We start from the raw sequence: 23,637 nt of genomic DNA on the forward strand, positions 1-23,637 counted from the left end.
TGTTTAACTTCTAGGTTGCCATCAGTTTAGATGCCGCTTTTATTCTGAAGGACTCAGACCGGAAGTGTCATTGTTGTTGCTGCTGCTGTATCACAGGCGGATCAGAAAATCAATTAAGTTATGAAAAATACCATTAATTGCCTTTCTTTGTCACCGCAGCTCATGAAGAAATGGCGGATCTCCAGACGTTGTACATCTGAGGCAAAACACGTCGCACCTAATGGGGTGTTCTCCGACGATAAAGACCATCTCAATCGACAGGGATATTTACGTTTTCTAGGTAAGTTAGCTTGATAGCTAACTAGTGAAGTTGACATTAGCTGCTCGGCTAATTTAGCTGTAGGTTATCATGTTAACGCCACGGCTACTATTGACTGAAGATGGCACTTGTCAATCAGTACGACGTGCTGAGGAGGACGCGTTGTTGTTCAGCCACTCATTTGGTGGCGTAGCGTCAATGTTCCCCCAAATATTGCGGACATTTCTTGATGTACGATGACAACACCAGCTAGCTGTTTGCTGGATAAAGACATGTCTCAGTGTAAATTGCTAACTTGAGCTGACTCGCTTGATTGCTCCCTGTCGGACTGCAGCACCACAGCTAATTAGTTAGCCATATTGCTAAAGTAGCTTGATAGCTAGCTATTTACTGGTGGATTGTGTGTGTGTGGAGTGAATATACACCAGCTCGACTCCAGATAACACACCCAAATTACTTCTGAGTCCTGTGGTGTTGGTTTTATTAACTACACCGTGTAGTATCCTTCAACTGACTTCATTAGGACATAATATAGTTTCTGAAAATTATGTATAATATTGCAGTAAGACACTTGACGCTGAATTAGTGACTGGCATGTGTTCATAGCATTTATAGTTAGCTTCACTAGCTTCTCAAATGGGAGTGTTTACTGGTGTTCTTATTCTTCCGTGACTACACATAGTATCTGTTGGTGTTGAGTCATTGATCAGACAAAACATGCAATTTGATGATGTCACCTTTAGGAAACTGTGCTGGTCCTTTTTATTTTACAGTTTATAGACCAAGCAATTAAACTATGTTGTGAATATCATCATATACTAATTGTTTTTAATTGATTTTTTTTTTTGTCTTGTATCCGTAGAATTACTGCAGAATATCTTCCAAGCGGATGAGAATGAGCTGATGGTTGTGGAAGTCTGCAAGAAGACGCTACAAAAAAGAGAGAGGCTGTCTGGAAGATGCCAAGAAAAAAACAACAGAATCCACAGCCAGTCAAGTGTAGGTATCCACAGATCTTTTTATCATCGAAAAGTTGGTATGCAGCTGAGCTACGGAAATGCACTGTGTGCTCCAGTTCCCATAACACCATGCTATTTAGTGTGCCAAGTATGTCCCCGTATATAGTATGTCAGATGCATTGTGCCAAAAATACCAGAGTGTTTTACTACATCCTGTCACATTTTGCAGTTTGCAGGCCAGCATACTGTTGTGGCTATTCTGACCAACGAGCCTCTGCGCAATGGAGAATATGTCACATCGACTGAGTCACACACACATAGCAGCTTGACAGTTCATTGACAGCTGACAGAAGCTGCATGACCGATGACAGCGCATTCAAGTGACTGATGACCAGTTAAATAGAAAGTAATAATAAGAACTCTTTAAGTGAACAAAATGGTCTGAAAGATAGCCAACAAAAGAAGAACATAAATGCATATGTCATTTTACTCTTATGAATATAATATGTCAGAATCCGCAATTTGCTTAGGAGTTAAAACAGCATACGTTGCAGAGTAACAACAGTAGAGTTCTCTGGGTTGACCTCGGTCTCTGGCAAGCTTTTTCCAAGGTAATGTTGGGGGTAATGTTTAGAAAGAAATTCAAACTTTAAAGTGCAGTGTTATGACAAGTATGTGCAAAATGTGTGCATACTTCATGCAACAGTACACAGCACAGTACGTACTGAGAGTAAAATGAAAAACCTTGCAATATGGAATGCAAGGTATGTCTCATCTTTATTTCAACAGTGTACAGTAACTCCGGTTTCACAGTTACGTTTCAAATCCCTGTTAATATCGGCCTGGCCGTTTACAACGTGTGTCCATTTCCTCTGCTCACATCTGGACACCAGGCGTTGCTGTGTGAGTGCTTGAAATGTTTCACATCAATCACACTGATCCACAGAACTGTAACTAGTAGTGCAGTTAAATCTTATGTTACGTTCTGCAGTCATTAGACTGATTGAGGAATGTGCACACTGCAAGTTGCTTCAACAATAGAACTGTGCAGATGTGACGTTCAGAGTCATTTAATCAGTGTAAAAACAGACACTTTGCGATTATTTCAATGTCTCGTGTTCTGTTTAGTATCAGATTTAGAATGAGATCACTGATATTATGTTGGGAACAAGCTGTATCATTAAGAGTGTAAGCTGTTTCACGTGTAGTACATACGCTGCTGATGCCATGCATGCCAACAAAATGTGACCCACAGGTAAACTAAGTTCTCAAACCATGCACCTCACGGTAAAGCTAGATGTTAGTGTTGCTTATAAGCATAATTACGGTATTTAGTTTACCAACTTCTCCATCTCCTGACACTCACACTCTAGATGTAATCATTACAACAGCATACAAAACTAAAGAGAGACTGCAGCTACGTCTTTATGTTGTTACTCTAATGGATGTTACCACCTGTATTTGTATAAAAAAAAACACAAGAATTTTGGCTGCAGAGATTTCCGTGGTGGTTAATAAGTAATGTCAACACCACAAATGCTCAGTTACTTAAAACTCATTATTGATAAGAATGTACTTAAAACACCAGAATAATGTTACTGCCGTGCATTGATAATACATCCAGTACACCCCGCACAATCTTCATATATTATTGTGATCATGTCAAACACTTAAACGACCAGTAGGTGGCAGCGTGATGCTTCTCCTCAAGGATTTGCCAAGAAAGGCTTGATGAGCGCGATGCCCTTGAATTGGCCTGATGGTGGTTTACTGAACAGTGACAGCTGTGTGATAGCCGTTTGGATTCCATCAAGCTTGAGAGACCAAGTTAGTATTTCAGGCATCATTAGCTGTAACTGCAGTAAAAGAGCTCCATCTGTCAACTGAGAGCAGTTCATTTTTTGATCATAAAATGCTGTTTGTACACTGTTGGGAAGTAAATGAGATTTTCTTCCTAAATTATGTTCCACTTTTTATTTTAATGTGTTGAACAAATAAGATTGTGGTGGAATAGAAAGGAGAAATATCGAGCAGTTACTGATGACCTGGCTAATTGCATTTCCTAGCAACATGTATTTGTGTGCTTGACTAATGTAGATTAGCTCATCGATAAATCTGTTCAGTTTCAGAATAATGGGTTGGACCAAACAATTGCACACAATAGATAATCTGGCTTTACAAGAGATGACAAAGCTTTTGTTGCAAAAAGAGAAAAGTTACTTGCTTTTTATTTTAGGCGTATCAGGAAAATGATCATGTGGTTTATTTTTATTACTGCATAATGTTGTCTTATATCCTTAAAACCAACATCTATGCTGAAAAAGTAAAATTCACTTGAAAGTTGAAGGTAAGGCAGCATTCTCAATACCATCAGCCTCGCACAGCCAAACTTAAAGGAATATTTCACCCTCCAAATGATCATTTGTATATCAGAATACTCACCCTGTATTATGCTGAATATGTAAAGGAAACTTTTTTTCTTCTTTCATGTCTCCACAGTGAACGAAGAATCCAAAAATGGAGAAATTCTTGTTGAATTAAAGTCATAGGTGACGGCATTTTACGACAGCAAAACTATATCAAAACATCTGTTTACTAACACCCACTCAACTCATGCAGTATAATCCAAGTCTCATTTTTTCAGTTGTATGTTAAGTGCTTCCCAAACAGACAGCCCTTTCCAACGGTGAACTGAAACTAAAGTAAAACTTAATCTATGCTCTCTTCAAAGCCAGACTCCACTGACAAAAACAGTAATTTAACCTCACTGAACACAGGAGCTGCTGGTCTAGCTATGCCTTGATCAGTTAGTTTGTTTGCGTTATTGTGCAACTTTGGTGTTTTAAAAGTTTAGTTCGGATTCACCAAAGTTGCACAGTAACACAAAGACCACCAGGTAGACCAGCACCTCCTGTGTTCAGTGACGTAAAATTCCTGTTTTTGTCAATGGAGTCTGGCTTGAAGGAAGCATAGATGAGTTTAACTGTCAGTTTGGTTCTCTGAAGGAAAAGACTGTCTGTTGGGGAAGTGCTGAGCATACGACTGGATAAATGAGACTTGGATTATACTGCACGAGTTGTGTGAGAGTTTGTAAACTGATGTTTTGATATAGTTTTGCTGTTGATAAACACAGCTCTCTATGACTTCAATTCAACAAGAATTTTGTCTGTTTTTGGATTCTATGTTCACTGGAGGCATGTGAGAGGAAAAAAAAAGGTGCTCTTCACAATTTCAGTGCAACACAAGGTGAATAATTGATATAGAAATGATCATTTGTAGGATGAAGTATTCCTTTAATGTTCATAATGAGTCCATCTGTGATAATGTGTCTGAGATGAAGACACTGAGAGACATTTCTATTTCTGTTTCCACCATATTGACATTAAAAGACACATTTTTGCTAATTTGACAGTGATTGTCACTATTAAACATTTATTTGCCGATATGATTTCTCCATCAGGCTGACAATGAGTCTAGTTGACAGGGTGAAACTCGAGCAGCTTCAGGGGTGTGTATTTTCTTTTTCAGAAATGTTGCTCTCTGCTTTATGTGTTGGTACCTTGAGGGTTTGCCAATGACAGGGTAATATTTATGCAGATGTATTAAAACAGGAGGCCCCTCAGTGAAAAGACAGTAGCCATATAATGTTGATTTCATTCTTTTCTGTGACTGCAGTGGATTCTGAAGATGGTGTAGCCATTGAAGCTCCAGGAAACCTCACCTTAGACACAGACTTCCTTCTCGGACAAGACCTTGAGTTCGGTGATCCAGATCATGATAACAAGATTCTAGGCCTGGAAAAGTTCTCAGGTTTGTAAACTTTTATATATATATATAATTAAGTGATTTAAGTTACAATCCATAAGATTTCAGTCCTAGCTGAATTGGCAACACCCATGGTTACCATGGTAACAGCAAGTGCTTGAGCCACTGCTGTGTCAGAAATACAACGGGAGAGAAACTGACATCTGTTGACAGCACAGCCAAACAAACTCATGTCTGATTTAGACAAAAAAAATTACCATCTTGTTTTGCACGCTCATTTTGGATGATCGTCAGTTGGTCCGCACTATTATCACGCTGGAGTTTGCCTGTGGTGCGCCCAATAGGTGGAGTCTGCACACCACTTGACAGGTATGGTTGCCGGTAGATATGCTGGATTGCAGCGACAGCAGCATATACATCACCACAACCACATGGTTCATACAAACACAAACAAACCAAGAGAGATTGATAAGCCAGGTAACTGTTGAATGTCATTCATGCTTACAGAAAGTCATGTTGTGAACATTACTGTCCATGTAGGCAAGTATTTATCAACCAGGAAGGCTATCATGACTTTTGGCCTGTAGGCTGACATTGTCACTTTGTCAGCTGACAGTTATGTGGTTGCTGCTGCTGGCTGACTCTTACACTCCATTAAAACACCTTTCCCAGCCCTCGCCATGACATATTAAGCGTTGCACCAGCGCACTGAAATGGAGCAGACCTACTGCTGACCTTGTGACGGTGTGCGTTTCCTGTGATTGCTTCACAATAAAAGCCAACACACATTTCCCACTGTGGTCAAGCCAGCCTCCACTTTGAAAAACACGGTCAAATGAGCCCCCACACTTTCATGTGGTACATTTATATACTAAGTGTTAAGGTAAGAGTGTGTAAGAAGTGATTTTCAAAATAAAAGCAACATTACTTTGAACGAGAAAGGCAGTTTCACATTCATTCAATAGTTTAGTCAGTCTATCAATAAGAATTTAATACATGAATAAACAAAACACATTAAATAAAGATAAATAGTAAATAAAATGAATAATAATAATAATATAATAATATTTCAGAGAAACATGGAGGCTTTAAAAAAGCAAGGTTTTGTCATTTAATTGTGTGTTTAATGGACAGGACAGGTAAGCATGAAAGGAGGAGAGAGAGAGGGAATGACATGCAGCAAAGGGCCACAGGCTGGATTCGAACCCGGGCCGCTGCGGCAACAGCCTTGTACATGGGGCGCCTGCTCTACCACTAAGCCACCATGGTAGAGCAGGCGCCCTCTGAATTCAGATGAGAATCAAAAGGAAACATCCTGTTTCCACAGATTTCTTTCAATTCAAAATGACAGCAGACCACCTCAGAGTGTCACTCAGACGGTATCAGGACGTTCTGAACTGGAATTAAAAATTAAAGCCCTTTTAAAATTTCATATATACGAGCTATGTTCTCTCTAAATTCAGATTGATAGGAAGATGAAACATCCTGTTTCTACGCAAGGAAAATATAAAAGAAGGAACGGTCATGGTGACGGTGACAGCTTTTGAGGAGCCAGACTTTGGTGTCATTTCTATTGGAGTCAATGGGGCGGACATGGAAAATCACACTTTAACCCATCATATCTTTGCTGTTTGAACTTTGACTGAGGAATCCTTCCACTGGATTAAAATGAACACATTACATGATGTTGACTGACATTTTTTGTGCGTGTGTGTTTTGCTTGTTATTGGTCTCTAAACAGATCACGTCTCCGTCCAGCAGAGGCTGAGATGCAGTTGCTGTTTGGATTATGTGTTTGGAGATCAATAACAAGGAAAACAAATTTGTTTATTTAGATAAAAAATGTCACTAACCATCCGATTTATTATGGAGATCATAAATCAGTTTCCCCAGAGGAAGCACAGCTGATATCTGTGATAACCACATATCAACCGTGTGGACCTGTGGTTAGATGCACATTTTAGCCAAGTATAAAAGAATTGTTAACAAAGATTTGACATTCTTGTCAAAGAAACTGTCCAAAATATGGTGCAACAAGTAGAACAAAGGAGTCAATGAGCAGAACACGTGAAAAATGTACCTTTGTGTGCTTTACATTTAAGACAATGGTTTGAGCTTCAGGAAATCATACACAGACAAGTCAGAATGAATCAACTGCGTATAAAACTTCGTAATTACACCCTTGGGAGACCTGGCTGCAACAATATATCTTCTAACTCTGACAGTCTCAAGCAAATCCTATTCTTCTTTAAGAGAGATTCTCCGAAGTGACGGATTAATGTGTGTTTTTTGATCTGGTGGGAGGATTTTTCAGGCAAAGTTAAAACAACTAACATATGATATGGGTTATAGTGTGGTTTGCAGTGTCCGCCCCATTGACTCCAGTAGAAGTGACACCATAGTCTGGCTCCTTGAATGCTGTCACTGCAAGGTAAGGTAAGGGCAGGTCAACTTAAATGTTCCTGAGGGGCAATTTGAGATGCAGACAGTGGTCATGAGTACAACAAAACAGACAGGACAAATGCATAACACACACTATCCAGTATCACACGCTGTCAGGGGTAACTCTTGGACATTAAGGGCCAATATTTGTTAAGATAAGCGATAGCAGATAGCAGATAGGACAAAAGACAAACTGTCGTCGTGACTGTTCCTTCTTTTATATTTTCCTTGTTTCCACAAACCAGTTTTACTTCAGAATGATAGCAGACCACCTTAAAGTATCACTCAGACACTATCAGGATATTCTGATGTGGAATTTCAAAATAAAGCCCTCCAAAATTTCACATATGAGCTATGGTCCCTCTAAATTCAGATTGATATTTAAAGGAAACAACTACAGACCAGTTGTACTTAAGAATGTCTGCAGACCACCTCAGAGTGTATCGGGACAGTCTGATGTGGAATTTCAAAATTAAAGCCCTCTAAAATTTCATATATGAGCTATGGTCCGTCTGAATTCAGATTGATATTTAAAGGAAACATCTTGTTTCCACAGACCAATTTTACTTCAGAATGACAGCAGACCACCTTAAAGTATCACTCAGACAGTAACAGGACATTGTGATGTGGAATTTCAAAATTAAAGCTGCTCACCAGAATGTTGCTTTTATTTTGATAAACATTCTCACACTGTATTACCGTAATGCTTGGTATGTATACGCACAGCAAAACAACATACAGGCTAGTTTGACTGTATTTTTTCTAGGGGATGCTGGCTCACTGCAATCATGTCTGCAGGCTTTTAATATGAAACAGCCACAGCAGGAAATGTTACGTTTACATTAACACTTACTACCTTAGCAATAGCATTGGCATTAGCACAGCAATAGTGCAGTGAGCAGTGAGGCAGATATCAGGTGGATGAAATTACAAACATTAACACTGGATTACCTGCTGGTTTATTTCCTGGTAATCCCATGTGTGTATGTTGGCAATTTGAATCCAATGTGGAAACTGTGTACTCCGCTGACAATGAAAACTGCTACGTAGAGATGTAATTATAGAATTTAAATACTTTGAATCATTGCAGAAAAAAATGCTGACCATGAATAGCATCAAAAATAGGGGTTGATTTTATTGAAATTTTAAGGATTATAGCTTTTAAAGGTGGCGTGTGCTGTTGATATCCACTTGTCAGCTTGTCTGTCTTTGTGCTGAATCTGTCCATTCACATATAAGACCATCTAACTTCATCACTATTTTCAGTTGTTGCACCTTCACCTTCCCACTTGTGTGTAAGTGTTCTGTATCAGTATATGTCCTTACATCTTATATCATGAATGGCAAATGTCTTTATTGATTAAACAATAAAGGGAATGGGAGGATCACACAGCCTGATCATTACAGTACATTTCAATTGACTCTGCAGTTTGAGCTACACTTGCTGCGGTGAAAGGACGGCAGCATCATTATGTCTTGTGCATAAGCCCTCATTTTCACTTCCTGTCATTACTATGAAAACATGTAATGAATCTGGTATGTAAATTCTTCGAATGGCTTTACCGCTAATGGAGGCGGTGGCTTCATTTGCGAAGTGGCCGCAGCACAAAGAGGACTCTAACAGTTTGTTTGCCAGTGATGAAGCGTAGCCTCTGTGTGCGACAGTAAGAGAAATGGAACGACCAGCTCATATTTCCCAGCATGACTCTTTGTCAGAGAGAATGATCTGAAAAATGGAAAAGTAGAGAAAGGGGCTGAGACACCATTATTATATAAGGGTCATAAAAATAGGACCATTACCATCAAGGACACCATTATAAGAGGGCATTTATTCATCATCATCATCATCATCATCATCATCTGCTGCTGCCTCTGCTCCCACTACCCCCACTGCCATTATCGTTTCCCCGTCATCATCATCATCATCATCATCATCCAGCCTCATCATCATCATCATTATCATCATCATCAGCAGCAGCAGCCTCACCATTATAGTCATCATCATTATCATTAGGCTCAGTAATCATCCACGAGGGGTTTCCACGGGGCAGGATAAAAGGGCAGTCTCCACTCTCGCCATCCTCACTTCCTGCCTCGGCATCTGTGAAGGAAGGTGCTTTTCTTCTGGCGTGTTCGCTCTCAGGACTGAAGCAGAGGAGTTCTCCGTCTTCACGTCTTGAAGCTTTTTCCTCCGACCCTCTGGGAATAGTGCCTCTTTTCTTTTGTCTTTTTGTTGTCTGAAAACCGCAGATGGCATAACAACAGCTCAAACGCAGTTGACCTTGCAGGTAGCGCCGTGAGTATAAACTGTTTCTCTGAAATTCAGTTTTCTTAGTTTTTTTTCAGAGATGAGAGATTCTGTCTGTGCTGCAGTTATTATATTCAGTGTGATGGAAGTTGAGGGAAATTATCTGCAACAACTAAGTTTAACTGGTTGTTTTCTTTATTTGTGAGACAGTTTTGAGCATTGATGAGTATTGTTAGGATTTTACAAACACCAATATCGATACTGATGCTGCAGAATTTGGTACAAAACTACGACGTGCCATGAAAAGATGTGAAAAGATTCAACAGTTACTTGTTTATTACGTCTTTGCAGAAATAAGTGTGATTCTTTGCTGTATATATTATGAGGGAGGAGCAATTGCCACAAATGTCCGGTCAACAGATGTCTCATAGTGATGTGACTTAAAGGTACACCATGCAGGATTGATGGTCACTGTTTGTAAACACGCTCGTCAGCGAAAGTGAAAGTAAAAGCCAACCGCAGATAAACTCATTTGGTGTTGAGCCTCATTATATTTGGATTTTTTCAGTGCTGTGTCTCTTGGATGCCTGCTGCTTACGGTTTGGCACCTGTTCGCTATTGTTTTATAAATCCAACCTCACCTTAGCGATGTGAGGGTACATGCACATAAACATGCCGAACACAAAAACTAAGAAGAAAATAAGAAAATGCAGACAGAAGTCTGTCCGTTGTCACTCTTGGCCACGCTGAGGAAAGCCGTGCTGCGCCGATTTGTGTTTCCATTGTCAGTTTAGACGCACCGTGCCACGCCAAGCCACACTGGAGATGGACCTTCTCAGGAGTAGGTCCAAAAGCCGGGTCACCCACCCTCAAGTGGGTAGCGGTGAGGTCTTGCTTATTGCAGCCAATTCCCGACAACCCCCGTTCTCCCCCCCGAACAAGCGTGTGTGTTGTGAGACTCTGCTCACCTCTGTCTACAGGAGACCAGAGACAAAGACATTTTAAAAAGTCTCTGTATGTTCATCTCTCAGTACTTTTGTAGCTTCGAACTGAGTCTCTATCCGCCGTATTAAAAGTTGTGTGAAGTTGCAACTTGAAAACTCAACATTTCCTTATTTTGGTGCTTCACAATAAAAGTTTATACATAACAAAATCACGGGGGACTTTTATTGTGAAGAATCAATAGGAAATGAAATGTAGTATAAATGAATTAGCTGAACTGTGTTAGCAGCTTCTCTTCAATAAAGGCCAGTCTATGAGAGGGATTACTTCTGTATGAGTGTACACATTGTTTGTAGGAAAATCCTGCATAGTTTACGTTGAATGCTGCTTCACTACTACAAGCTAAACTTTAACAACATTAAAATTACCAAAGAACTGTCGTCCTTGATCTTCTCAGAAGCGAACAGAAATAGAAAATAAGTAAAATACAATGCTCATAAAGTGAGCCCACTCTCTTGAATGTTTTGCCCTGTCAGCCATGACTGGAGAGCACAGAATGTAAACACAGTTACACCATGTCAAACATAATCGCCTGATGCCTGCAGCTGTATTATTATCAGGGGCAGGTTAGGAATTTCAAATGCCAGCTATGTTAGAATGAATTAACATTGCATAAATACCAATAGCAACGCCATTTGTCCAGGAGCCTATTGATATTTCGGTACTGACTAGTCACAAACTGGTACAAATTTTCTCTGTATACATCACTAGTTTTGAATCATTCGATGAGATTGGTTACAAGATACTGTTTAATTGGACATGTGCCGTCAGGTGTCAGTCTGACAGAAGTTTATTTGTATGGAAGTCCAGAATGTCTGGAGTTTGTTGTTATGTGATTATAACTATCATTTCACCTATTACTATTTCATTATTTTATTCATTTATTTTATTTTTTAAGTTTTTCAATGGTGTTGTCATTAAACCACACCTCAGCCAATCACACGTCTCCAGCCTGTGTCCGCATCTGTTATAATTGTGGTATTTCTGCTGACTTAGTCCTTTAACATTATCCTCACGACTTGCCCTCAGTCTGCCAGCTCAGCTGCCTGGTTCACCTGTAGAGACTGACCTCTGGTGGCGTATAATATGCACTACATACATTTATCCTCAATACAGCATCTCCGTATGGGTTTAATAGACAATTGTCTGTAATTTTGACGATACTGAAAATTATACTGCTGGGATTTCTAAATACCCTGGAACACTGTGATACCACCCAAGGTCTGTCTTTATCTCTGCGAAATTACCTCATCAAAAGAAGGCTGTATATGCAGAATAAGCCATTCCAGATGAAGGCACAGAAAAAGGACAGTTGAACATGTAAACCTTGGAATGAAATGTGGTAGATTTTATAAATGGCAATAAAGACTTGGGCTTCCAGGTTTTCAAGGTCTGTTACCATTTTTAGAATGAATTGTGAAGGACTTTGCTCTGAAAACGTGCAGCGTTTAAAGCCTGTTTTTCTGTTTGTCTCCCCTGTCCAGAAGTAGCTGCTGAGATCGGTTTCTCTGTGTATCCTCTGGGTGATGAGGAGAGCCCTGCCTACAGCCAGCTCAGCATGGAAAGTGAAACAGACAACTCACACAGCACAACTGACAATGGACGGGAAGACGAGGGCAGAGCTGCCCAGTCTGAACCCAGTTTTCCTCCCTACCTGTCCTGCAGGGGCTGCGGACAGCTCCGTGATGAACCTCTGGGACCTGGCATAGACCTGGTTGGTCCGTACTGCCTTAGGTGCTGCAAAGCCTCCAGAGAAGCCAAAAGTACGGACTTCTGTTCACCTTTTGGAAGCATCAGCGGGATGCGCTCGGGTTCCCACCTGCCGCTCGACGGCGAAGGGGTGGGAAACGGGATGGGTGACAAAGTACTGACAGCTGAGGACAAGTTGGCCAAACTGCACTCGTGCCACCTCTGTGGCTTCTCCTCCCGTTACGCCAACCATGTGAAGCGTCACATGAAGACTCACAACGGGGAGAAGCCCTTTAACTGCCCCTTGTGCACTTACGCCTCAGCCCAGCTGGTGAACCTGCAGAGACACCTGCGCATTCACACCGGGGAAAAACCTTACAAATGTGACATCTGCACTTTTGCCTGCAGTTCCCTTGGCAACCTCAAGAGGCATCAGCGTATGCATGTGCCCTCTGCAGGGGTGGGACAGGATGCCCTGCCACGACCTGCCATTGGCCAAAACAGCCTGAAGAGGCATGTGCCAGTGCAACGACCCGATGAAGAAGTGTCTGGTACTTCAGCCAAGGGTATGTGTCATTTCCTTTATTAAGTACTTCATCATCTCCACAACTACCTTTTAAACGTTTTTAATATCACGGCTCATCGTGTTAATCATGTCACAAAGCCAGAAGTTGAGCAGTCGTACCATCATCAGTAAAATTCCATGATTCTCGATACCCAATTTGAAACCGCGGTAAAAAAACAAAAACAAAACGGTTAATCCTGTGTGCTTAAATGAACACTTTTATATTAAGAACATTTAAATTAAATTTAATTTAGGTTTTACTGTTAATCCCTGATGATCCACCTGAAATGCAAAGCAAGGCAAGGTAGGCTATTTGCCCTCCTCCACTGTGATTGGACGACTGGGTAAAATGTAGTGATGGTCATAGGTATTTGAGTACCTGTTGGGATGTTGGTATTCATTCAACACATAGAGCAATCGCCGTCCTACCTTCCACATGTGAATGTGACTTTTATATATTTTTTAAACTATTTAAAATGGGTAAAATCTCGTGGTAGAGCTGTGTTCAGTGTATTTCTTCGTTCAGCGCCTCCTCGTCCCGCTGTCGCTCTCTTTTCATTGTTTATCATGACACTACTGCTGCAGGAGTGTGAGCTTCGCACCGGGGAACAGTTGATGAGAGTCCGCTTGCACACGCACACAGTGAGGGTAACACGCGACTAATGTTACCTAACGGTTGTTGACAGGATGTGTCAAGCCATTTGGGTGTGGATGTGAGTTTTTTGGAACTATTAAATGGCTCAGTGTTGGATGGTAGCCGCGGCTCCTATGTTAGCTTGTACTAACCGGGCAGACATTGAACTGAGCAGGAGGATAGCAACTTGGAGATGGTCCTTCAGTGCTGCGTCTAACCTGTGTAACGTTAAAGGCAGCAACAGAAAGTTTGCTGATTTTTTTTTTTTTTTTGTGTGTGTGTGTGTGTTAACTTTGACTTCATCGTTAATAGGCTAATTGAAGCCTGTTTGTTAAATAAATGAAGTTCAAATCGCACTTGTTTCTTGCTGTTAGCCAGTTTACAATCTTATTCTTGCTTTAGATTTTTTTTTGTGAGTACTCTATGATAATTTAATCTAATAATCAAGTTACTTAAGATATCCATCCCTAGTGAAAAGTAGTAACAATGAGTGCAGCATTTTAAACAAACTACAGAAAAACTTGGGTACAACACAGCAGAGTGTAAATACACAGCACTCCCAATGTGCTAAGCATTAAAATAATATGCCAGCCTCAGCAACAAACCTTTATCTTTTCATCGAGTCAAGTTGAAGCCATCGCTGCAGCTAAACTTGTCACAGTCTCTCATGTTGTCGTCGTTCAGTCCTGGTAGGCGTTCTTCTTCATTAGGCATTTGACAGCAAACTATAAAACTTGTAGCCGGATATGCGGTTCCATCAGGTCTGGAAGAACTGCAACCATGGTACCTGCAATACTGGAGATACTCGTTCCTCGTTAACTTTCAGTTTTTATTTGTTTTCGTACCTGTGTGTCAGTGTGTATCTGTCTGTGTCCCCTCTCTAAATTCAGAGGTATTTGCAGGTCCGTGAATACAGCACAGGAGGAACTCTTTAGGACTTCTTTTTTTCCTCAGCAGCAGTTTGTGGAGTTTTAAGTTGCAAGGTGGATACTTAACTTTCACTGCTCCTGCCCTTCTGTTGCTCTGTCTGAGCCAAGTAGGCTGAAGAGTGGAGCAATTAATAACTGAACGGTGTGTGTATATATATATATACACATATATATATATAAACAGTGCTACTAAAGAGTGGTCCAGCTCCAGAAATAGAAAATCAAAACATGGCAGTAGATGTTTTAATCGTGGTAGGCCGCCACAAATGAATGAATGTGTAGGAAACCCTGACCTGATGCTGAAGTATCGGCTCTCTTTACGTCCCTACTCATGATACACAGTCTTGAAACACGATGCATCTTTCGATAGCTCTGATCAGTCATTTAATAACTCACTCTTATCTGTTTGTGAAGTTTCAGAAGTTGCGAGGCCGACATCAAACCTGAGTTTGGGAGCCCAGAATAATGACTACCTATCAGCCTTCGATGGCTTAAAGGGGGCGTCACCACCACCTATACCAGCCTCTAACCCAGCTCCTGGCCACCAGCCTCCACCCCTGATGGACACCACAGGGAGTGGCAGCAGCAGGGCGAGCAGAGGGGGCGTAGCAGATGGTGCAGCCCTCCCACCTTCACTTTTCCCTTTCACCTGCCGGTTGTGTGGCATCGTCCTGGAGGATGAGGACGGCTCCTCGGCCCAGATTTGTGCCAAGTGTACCCTTGAAATGCTGACTAAAGACTCGTCATCGTCTCCCAACAGCCCCGGCGAGCGCAGTGACAAGGTGTACACCTGCGCCGCCTGCCCTTTCCTCACACACTACCCAAACCACTTGGCACGCCACATGAAAACTCACAGCGGCGAAAAACCCTACAAGTGCCCACAGTGCGACTATGCCTCAGCGCACTTCGACAACCTCAAGCGCCACCACAGAGTGCACACGGGTGAGAAACCTTACAAGTGCCATTTGTGCGATTACGCCTGCGGGAACCTGGCCAACCTGAAGCGCCACCAGCGGGTGCACTCGGGCGCAAAGCCCTTCCAGTGTGCCGTGTGCAGTTACAGCTGCAACCAGAGCATGAACCTGAAGCGGCACATGCTCCGGCACACGGGAGAGAAGCCGTACAAATGCCAGGAGTGCGGCTACACCACCGGCCACTGGGACAATTACAAGAGACACCAGAAGAAACACGGCCTGGCCACAGACGGCTGGGTCAAAGTTCCTATGACTGGCAGCGATGAACAAGAGGGAGGAAGGAAAGGGATGGGAGCTGGCGTTCCAGCTCACAGGAAAGAACCAGGTGTTGATATGCAGTATATGTCCAGGGAGGGAGGTCAGACAATACACTCGTGCTACAAACTTGAGATTGTATAAAATATAACTCAGCAAAACTAAGCTACCAGCAACTTGTTTTTTGTTTTTCACAGAGCCTTTATATTGTTTTAGTGTGTGTCGGTCTGTTAGTGTTTTGTCAGATGTCTTCAGAGGCTGCTAATCGTTTATTTGTAGAATCTCGCACAATTATAAAACACAGTTCTGTATATTTTGATCCCTTTTTTGGATTAATAAGGTGTCTGTTCAGAGTTTGTCTTCTACTTTGTGTCAAGACAAATGTCCTTTGACTGTCTTAATCTGTATGTTATATCACACTAGGCTAACACTTCCCTCTGCTATTACAATACATATCTGGTTCTTTATTCAAGGACAGGACTTTAAAAACTTCTCAACACGTGCACATTTCTGCCTGAACTGTTGAGCTGCACTGTGTCGTTTATATGAGTTATTTTTTGTTTTGTTTTTAATAAGGGCAATTCCTATTTTTATCAAAGTTGTCAGCATCACATGCAGAGTCCTGCACGGGTCTGATTTTCAAGAACCACTCCCGAAGTGGAACCTCGACTTGCAGAGCTGCACCCGCCCTGCCGCCCTCACAGATCCACGGTCCAACTTGAAACCGTAAATCCTATAATAACCATACGCTGTTCAAATGAGTTGGTTAGGCAGCACGTTTCAAGTGATCATTTTGGGGGATTTGATACATGTGAAGCTAAGATAATAGATTTTAAAGGTTCCATGTTTGTGTCTAGTGCTGAGGATTGCAGATTGCAACACTTAACCTGGTTGGAATTTTCTTTGTCCAGGAGTTTTTATCAGGAGCCGAATTACCCACAGAGGTGTCTTCCACTCCAAAACAAACGGACCCGATGATTTAAACCGGTAAAAAATATGAAATAAAGCAGGTTCATGTTACAACAGCACTTTACAACACCAATTCCCATGTGCACACAGCGGGAGAGGAGAGGGAGAGACGCTGTGCTGCTGCCAGAGGAGCCGCTGACTGAGTTCCCTCTGAGCACTAAGTCACTAAAAGAGTCTGAGAAGTCCAGGGCTTCCACACTATTGACGCTGCTCCTCTTTGGGACCACTGTGGAGTCAGTAATAATGTCACTCTCAGCCATGCTTGTTGTTGCCCTGACAATATGTCAACAAGTCGAAATATCGCGAGCATCACTCTATGAATTTTTCATATGATATTAAAAAATGTACCAGTATTATTGTGAACGAGATGATATGACATACACCTAATGTTTTGTCTCACAGCTTAGCCGCCCGGACATTCAGGAGGTTCCTCAACAAAATTAACGCCGCTAGTGATTTAAACCAGTATCTGTCTGATTTTATTTTGATAGATTTTAACATATTTATCATCCAACAGTCGTGACCCATCCCACGTTTTCTTTTTTCACCATGAACCAAACCCGAAAATAGAATAAAGACAAAATGCCACCTGTGAATCAGCTTTCTTACAGATCACCTGCCAGACACCGGACCCGAAGCAGAACTCTGATCATGATTTTAGGATCAAACGTTTTTATTTTGTACCAAAACTCAAATGAAATAACTTGAATGTTACTGAAACATGATCCTGACTTACATTTTGTTTCCTTTATGAGGTTATTTAACCACACAGTGCAGCTTTAAGTAAAGATGGGTCCTTGTAAAGGCCAATATTGTGCTTTGTTTGCATTGGGGCACAGGCTCTGGTAACGGCATGCCTTCAGATTAATTCACTAATGTATGTACTACTAGCAAAGTGCTATTTAACAATACTGGACTTGTTCTACCCTCCATAAACTATACTGAGAAACTAGGTTGTGCAAACCTAACGAAATATTCTCGTGTGTCTTGAACTGCGTTGTCATTTTTGCCAAACCCCCTCAGGATTATAAAATGTGATTTTAAACAATAATTTCTGGTTATTTTAACACCAAACTTGCATGCACAAGAGTTTTAAGAGGCCCTCGTCAGTCTTCACTTGGTTGTATGGTCAAAGAAAAAGCACAATCATACACACACAGCTGCATTCGGATGGTTTACATTGTCAAAGGGAAACATTGGTTGATGTGTCTTACATGTGATACAGAAGAAACAAATTGTAAACGAGCATGTTGTTCAAAAGGATATTTCCCCCTCGAACTTGTACTTGCTACATATCATTAATGTCTCAATTTATAAACTTAAATTTGTTCATTTCGGGTCTTTTTGATCACGTTCCTTTTGATCACTGTTTACTCTTGACTGTGAAATTAGCCCATTCTCGTGTTTTTTACTTGAAAAAGATGACACTATTAGTAAGCATGTGAGTGTGTAATGGTTGTTTTATTTTTTTAACGTGGCTGTAATACACTGCTAGAAGTGCATACTTTAATATATAGATTGTTTTTTTAAATTCTGAATGTGTGTGATGTGTCATTTAGCTCCCAAGGGAAAATAATAGGGACTGTGATTTGATTTGATGCTCTTTATGAATTACTATTATATGCAAGTGAGATATTTTTTCAGGTTGCCAACTTGCCATGACACGATGGAGCATTGATTAGTACTGACATCCCCCAAGTGTCCGTTTTTGTCTTTATGCAGTGTCTCATAAATGCCTTAAGTGAGGATTTGGAAATAAACACATGGAAGTCATTTCATTGAATGTCACACAACAGACTGGGTCGTTTTTTGTCTCTAATACATGATGTATATCTCATTGTCAGACACTCTATGGAAAGCAATGTGCCCTGGAGGATGAATTGTAATGACGCCACCATGAAGTTGACATTTGTGGTTATGAGTAAATTAACTTCGATGACTTGCCATAAAATTTGGTAGATATTTAAGTCCCCCTCAGGATGAATTAATACTTTATTACTTTTTATTACATGTCAAAATCTGAAGTTCATCAGTTCTTTAGTTTCTGATCAAATATCTGCAAATGTTAGCATGCTAACATGCTACTCTATTATCGTAAAACATTACATCTGCTTAGCATCAGCATATTTATGTGGTCACAGTGAGCATGTTAGCATGCTAATGTTAGCATTCAGGTTAAACTGTGCCAAAAGCCTCACGGAAGATTTTTTGTTGTATTGACAGACGCATCTGCTGATATTAATTTATCGATGCCAAGAAAATATAAGTCATTTTATTGGCCTCAACAGTATATCAGTCGCATTCTTCCTTTTATTGACAGATGCATCTGTGCATACTGATTTATCAGTGCGAAGACGATAACCGATGTATCAGCCTGACCCATATATCAGTCAGGTTCTTGTTTTTTTGACAGACGTATCTGCCGATATTGATTTATCTGTGCCAAGAAAACAGCAGATTTATTGGCTTGACCCAAATATCAGTCGCATCTGCTGATACTGATTTATGTGTTAAGAAAATATCATCCAGCTGTAGAGTCATAAAGTAGTGACAATGGCTATAATATTGCAGATCAAATTAGGCACGTAGAGCTCAACTGATATATGTGTCAGGCCGATAAATCAGCCGCTATTGTCTTGGCAGGGATAAATCAATATTGGCAGATGTGTTTGTCAAAAAGAGACTTCAGTAAAGAAAAAACAAAATAGTATCTGACATGACTGTGATGCAGTTACATAGTTTGTCCAGCAGAGGGCACTGACACATTGCTTTATCGGCTTGACCCATATGTCAGTCAGGTTCTTGGATTTTCGACAAACGCATCTACTGATACAGATTTATTTGTGCTTAGAAAATAGCTGATTTATCGGCCTGACACATATATCGGTCAGATTTGTTTTTTGACAGACACATCTACCAATACTGATTTTCCTGTGCCAAGAAAATATGAGACAATTTATCTGCCTGACACATATATCGGTCAGGTTCATTTTTCAACAGAGGCATCTGCCGATATTGATTTATCAAGAAATATATCCAGCTGTAGATTCACACAGTAGTGACTGTGAACATAATATTATAGAACAAATGAGGCATGTAGAGCTCGACTGATATATTGTTCAGGCCAATAAATCAGCTGTTATTGTCTCGGAAGAGATAAAGAAATATCAGCAGATGCGTCTGTCAAAAATAAGATTTCAGTAAAGAAATACTTAAGTTGTATTTTTGTTAATTTCCAACCTGTGATGCAGTTACACAGCTCATCCATCAGAGGGCACTGATACATTTTAATTTTCCAGTGTACAGTACCTTATTGTTTGTGTGCAAGCCCCAACCTCCGGGGGAGACGAGTGAGACCAATGCGGAAGTGCCAAAAACTGCAGTTCACTGACTGTCCACTTGAGGCTGGCTCCAGAAGTGAGTCAATTTCCATAGACCCGCATGTTAAAATGCCCAACTTTAGAGCAGAAATAAACGTGTTTACAGCCTGGTACAAAAATGGTTTTGGTCTCTATAGTTAATTTCCCCTTTCATGACAACTTAATAACATTTAAATGTTATTAAGGTTTGAAATTGCGCATAATTAATGGCGTGGTCACTTTGAGTGACAGGTTGCACCATCATGGGTTAATGGGCTAACTAGCATGCTAACTAGCCGCTGGCTCTGCTGTGCGGAGCTGAGCTCAGACTCGGCCGTCTGCTCAGCGTCAACTCAGCCAATTCGTGCTCATGTTCAAGGCATTGAACCTGTCCTCTCAGCCGTGTTTGTGCCTTCTGGATATTTTTTCAGGCAAATATTGGAGTAATATGGCTTGCTCTTCGATTAATTATACCAACAGACCGTCCAAGAATTCTGTGGTCCAGGTTTTTCAGGAAGTGAAATTCGGAAATTCTAGTATTATTTTATTTATGTTTATATGTTAGCACTAATTAGCGGGTATCGGTGTCTGCGGTCACTACGGTCACCACCTAGCCTGTCAGCTTATTATTAAGCCTTTATTTAATACATGTCAGAGCCTGACAGAGAAGTGTTAGGATGTAGGCATTTAGGGAGAGAATATTTTGAACAAAAGGCTGAGGTGTGTGAGGTTTGAAAATAAAGGTCCACCACGTTAGTTAGCTAACGTGTTGCAGTGTTAACATTGTCGTATGAGTGTAACGTTAACGTAACATTAAGGCTATACTTGTGTAACGTTATGTAAATTAAAAAGTGGCGAACTGTGTGAAATTACAATAAGGTGTGTAACGTGATTAAAAAAACTAATGTGACATTTGACTGTCACATATAAAATATTAAGAAGACTAGTGTATGATATAGGCCTGTGCTTAAACAACAATGGATAATGCACAGACAGAATATGAGGACTGTGATGGCCACCACCTTTTTGTTTTGCTAAAATAAATTGATTATGATCTGTTGAACATTGAAATAATTTAAGTTGTATTGTTTGCATGTAAAAGTGTCTGTGAAGTAGGTAGCTAACACATATATTACTTTCAATATCTATTTGTCTGTGTAAAGTTTTCCTCTAGGTGACCCAGACAGACTGGACCAGTGGACACTCAACACGAGGAGACAGAACTGGACTCTGAGCAAGACTTCCCATCTGTGCAGTGAACACTTTGAGAGTCATCACTTCAGCACTGACTCCAGGATAAAGACACCTTTTTTTATACAGTACCTCACAAAGAGTCAAGAAACTTATTAGTTTAAAATGATGAATTATTGTCCATAATACATTTAAATGCATTACATAAATTACTAATTGTCATACATTACTAAGTACTCGATTAGGGCACAGCTTGCTCCGTACTATTCCTGATAAGGTGAAATTACTGACACACCAGTGCAGTTTAGTGTTCCCCTGATGCAAAAGGCCAAATGAAGATTTTATCAATCAAGGAACATGACATGTATTTACCGACTTTAACATTTTAGTGTCTCACAGTCTGTGAAGAACCAATGGAAAAAATATTCTCATAATGAGACAGCCGAACATAGCATGATTCCACAGTGGCAGTGAGCTTTGAGAACAGTTCAGTTTCCTTTTGATAGCAACAATTATTTTAATGTGGATGAATTGCATACTGTACATTCATACTCCATTTGTCTTGATAGTACAGTTAAATTTAAAATCACATTCAAATATAAAGTCGAATATCTACAGAACTTAAACACAGAACTATTTTATGAATGACAGCCACTTAGTCAGCAATAAGATCATTTTGGTGGTGAGTGGGCTTTTAACCAAGACAGGCTGTAGTCAATGTTTTCTACCTGTGTTTTTAACCTATTATCTTTCTCTCATGTAGGACACTTGAGGAAAGTTACAACGCCTCGACCAATGTGATATTTACTCCACAGTAAAGAGGTTGTTTCACAAGAAATTAAGATTTTGCAAATTATGACACTGGGTCCTAGTCCATAGGTTTATAATTACTGTTATAAATCTTTTCATTTATTTCATGTGTACTTTTTGTAACCTTTTAATAGTGATGATTTCATGAATGCAAGCTTTGACTTAATTTTGTTAAACTGTTTGTGTAATGGTTATAACTTTTGCTATATAAAATGGATCAGACAAAATTTACTTTAGAGTAAAAGCAAATTTTCTGAAAGCTGTCTTTCATCAGTTTCCTGTGAGGATTGGAAATATAACAGTGATTTAAACCATTAACAAAATATAATCGTTATTAATGGCATCTTAATGTTTTCATTTATGTCTTAACATTTACCCAAGTTTGCATTAGTCTTAGCAGAATGTAAAAAAAAATGAAAAGCTGATGTTATGTGCTGGTTTTGTTTGAACATTTCTCTACGACAAATGAAGAAAATTCACTGAGAAACTCTTCTCCTTTTGTGAAAAACAAGGAAATATGTGCACACTGAATAGTTTTAAGTCCCGTAGGAGGTATTATTTATTTGTGATGTTGTGACATATGAGAGGGTTCTGTGGGTATTGCTCGGTATTGAGGCTTATATAGTGAGGCTAGAAAAAACAACACATAATTGGCTGATTATCTTTCTGTTTGCCTCACTACAAAAAAGTCACAATACCTTTGCCTGAGGAAGACCCTCTCAGAGATGGCAACATAGCGAACAAGTGATACCTCCTTGGGGGCTTCAAAACTATTGTGTCCAGCTAATTCTTTGTTTTTCACTTTGAGCCCTTTTATCCAGTCACATTCTTCTGTGTTAAAACTAGACTTCTAACAGACCAGCAAACAAAGGTTATTCTCCAAAATCTTCTCAGGCTCTGCTGCTGGGTGTAAGATGCTTAGTTATCTTCAAGTACAAAGTTAAAATAATCAGGTCCACACAGAAATGGACTGCTTAATTTTTTTGTCAGTGACAATGTTAAACATTAATGCTTAATGTTTTGTCTGTAGTATATGATTTGTTTGCCCTTTCAATTGACAGTCAGATTTGATTGTGAAATACAACATTCAGTCAGTAACAAAGACAAAAGGAGTGCAAATATAAATAGAATTTATTGAAATTTTAAACAAGTTATAGATGAATATCAAAAACTCAACATTAGCCTTGACAGCCTGGGCTATGATCAGGCCTAACAAAATGTGTCCTAAAGGCCAAATTCAAAAGCAGTGACACTGCCAACTGTAAGCAGTTCACTGCGTTTGGAAGTGGTCTTTAAGACAATTAACTAATTTACTTCAAAACATATAATTTCTAACTGTAAACACATTTCCTGGCCTTATCAATCTTTGCTGGATTGCCACCAGCCTCCCACCTGCACCTTTGGGCCAATGAAGAAAATATTATCTTAATGCCAGGATGCTGGAGGTGAAGCTGGTGCGAGAGAGACTGCCTTGTCGGCCATCTTGACTGCAGCAAGGTACTCTTGTGGCTGGTACAGGTCCTCCTGCTCCATTTGACACTGCTGACCTTCCTCATGTCACTGCCGCCACAGTGGAGGATGAGGACA

At 40.3% G+C, this 23,637-nt stretch overlaps 1 protein-coding gene across 1 annotated transcript; it reads left to right on the top strand.

Moving 5' to 3' along the window:
* The first annotated feature begins 72 nt into the window (after positions 1–72).
* znf513a (zinc finger protein 513a) lies at positions 73–18,480 on the top strand. The gene is made up of 5 exons (XM_049589157.1): positions 73–280; positions 1,122–1,258; positions 4,894–5,028; positions 12,160–12,930; positions 14,907–18,480. Exons 2-5 carry the CDS (start codon positions 1,219–1,221, stop codon positions 15,863–15,865), a joined length of 1,905 nt encoding a protein of 634 aa, XP_049445114.1. The 5' UTR covers positions 73–280; positions 1,122–1,218; the 3' UTR covers positions 15,866–18,480.
* Positions 18,481–23,637: the final 5,157 nt, after the last annotated feature.

The sequence above is a fragment of the Epinephelus fuscoguttatus genome, linkage group LG11, assembly GCF_011397635.1.
Source record: "Epinephelus fuscoguttatus linkage group LG11, E.fuscoguttatus.final_Chr_v1".
Classification (NCBI taxonomy): Eukaryota; Metazoa; Chordata; class Actinopteri; order Perciformes; family Serranidae; genus Epinephelus; species Epinephelus fuscoguttatus.

Bases quoted from the DNA above. Each gene is read 5' to 3' on its own strand.
- znf513a (XM_049589157.1), top strand. From the start codon at position 1,219: ATGCCAAGAAAAAAACAACAGAATCCACAGCCAGTCAAGT. The intron at 5,029-12,159 runs GTTTGTAAACTT...TCCCCTGTCCAG, and splicing joins AGGCCTGGAAAAGTTCTCAG to AAGTAGCTGCTGAGATCGGT. The intron at 12,931-14,906 runs GTATGTGTCATT...CTGTTTGTGAAG, and splicing joins GTCTGGTACTTCAGCCAAGG to TTTCAGAAGTTGCGAGGCCG.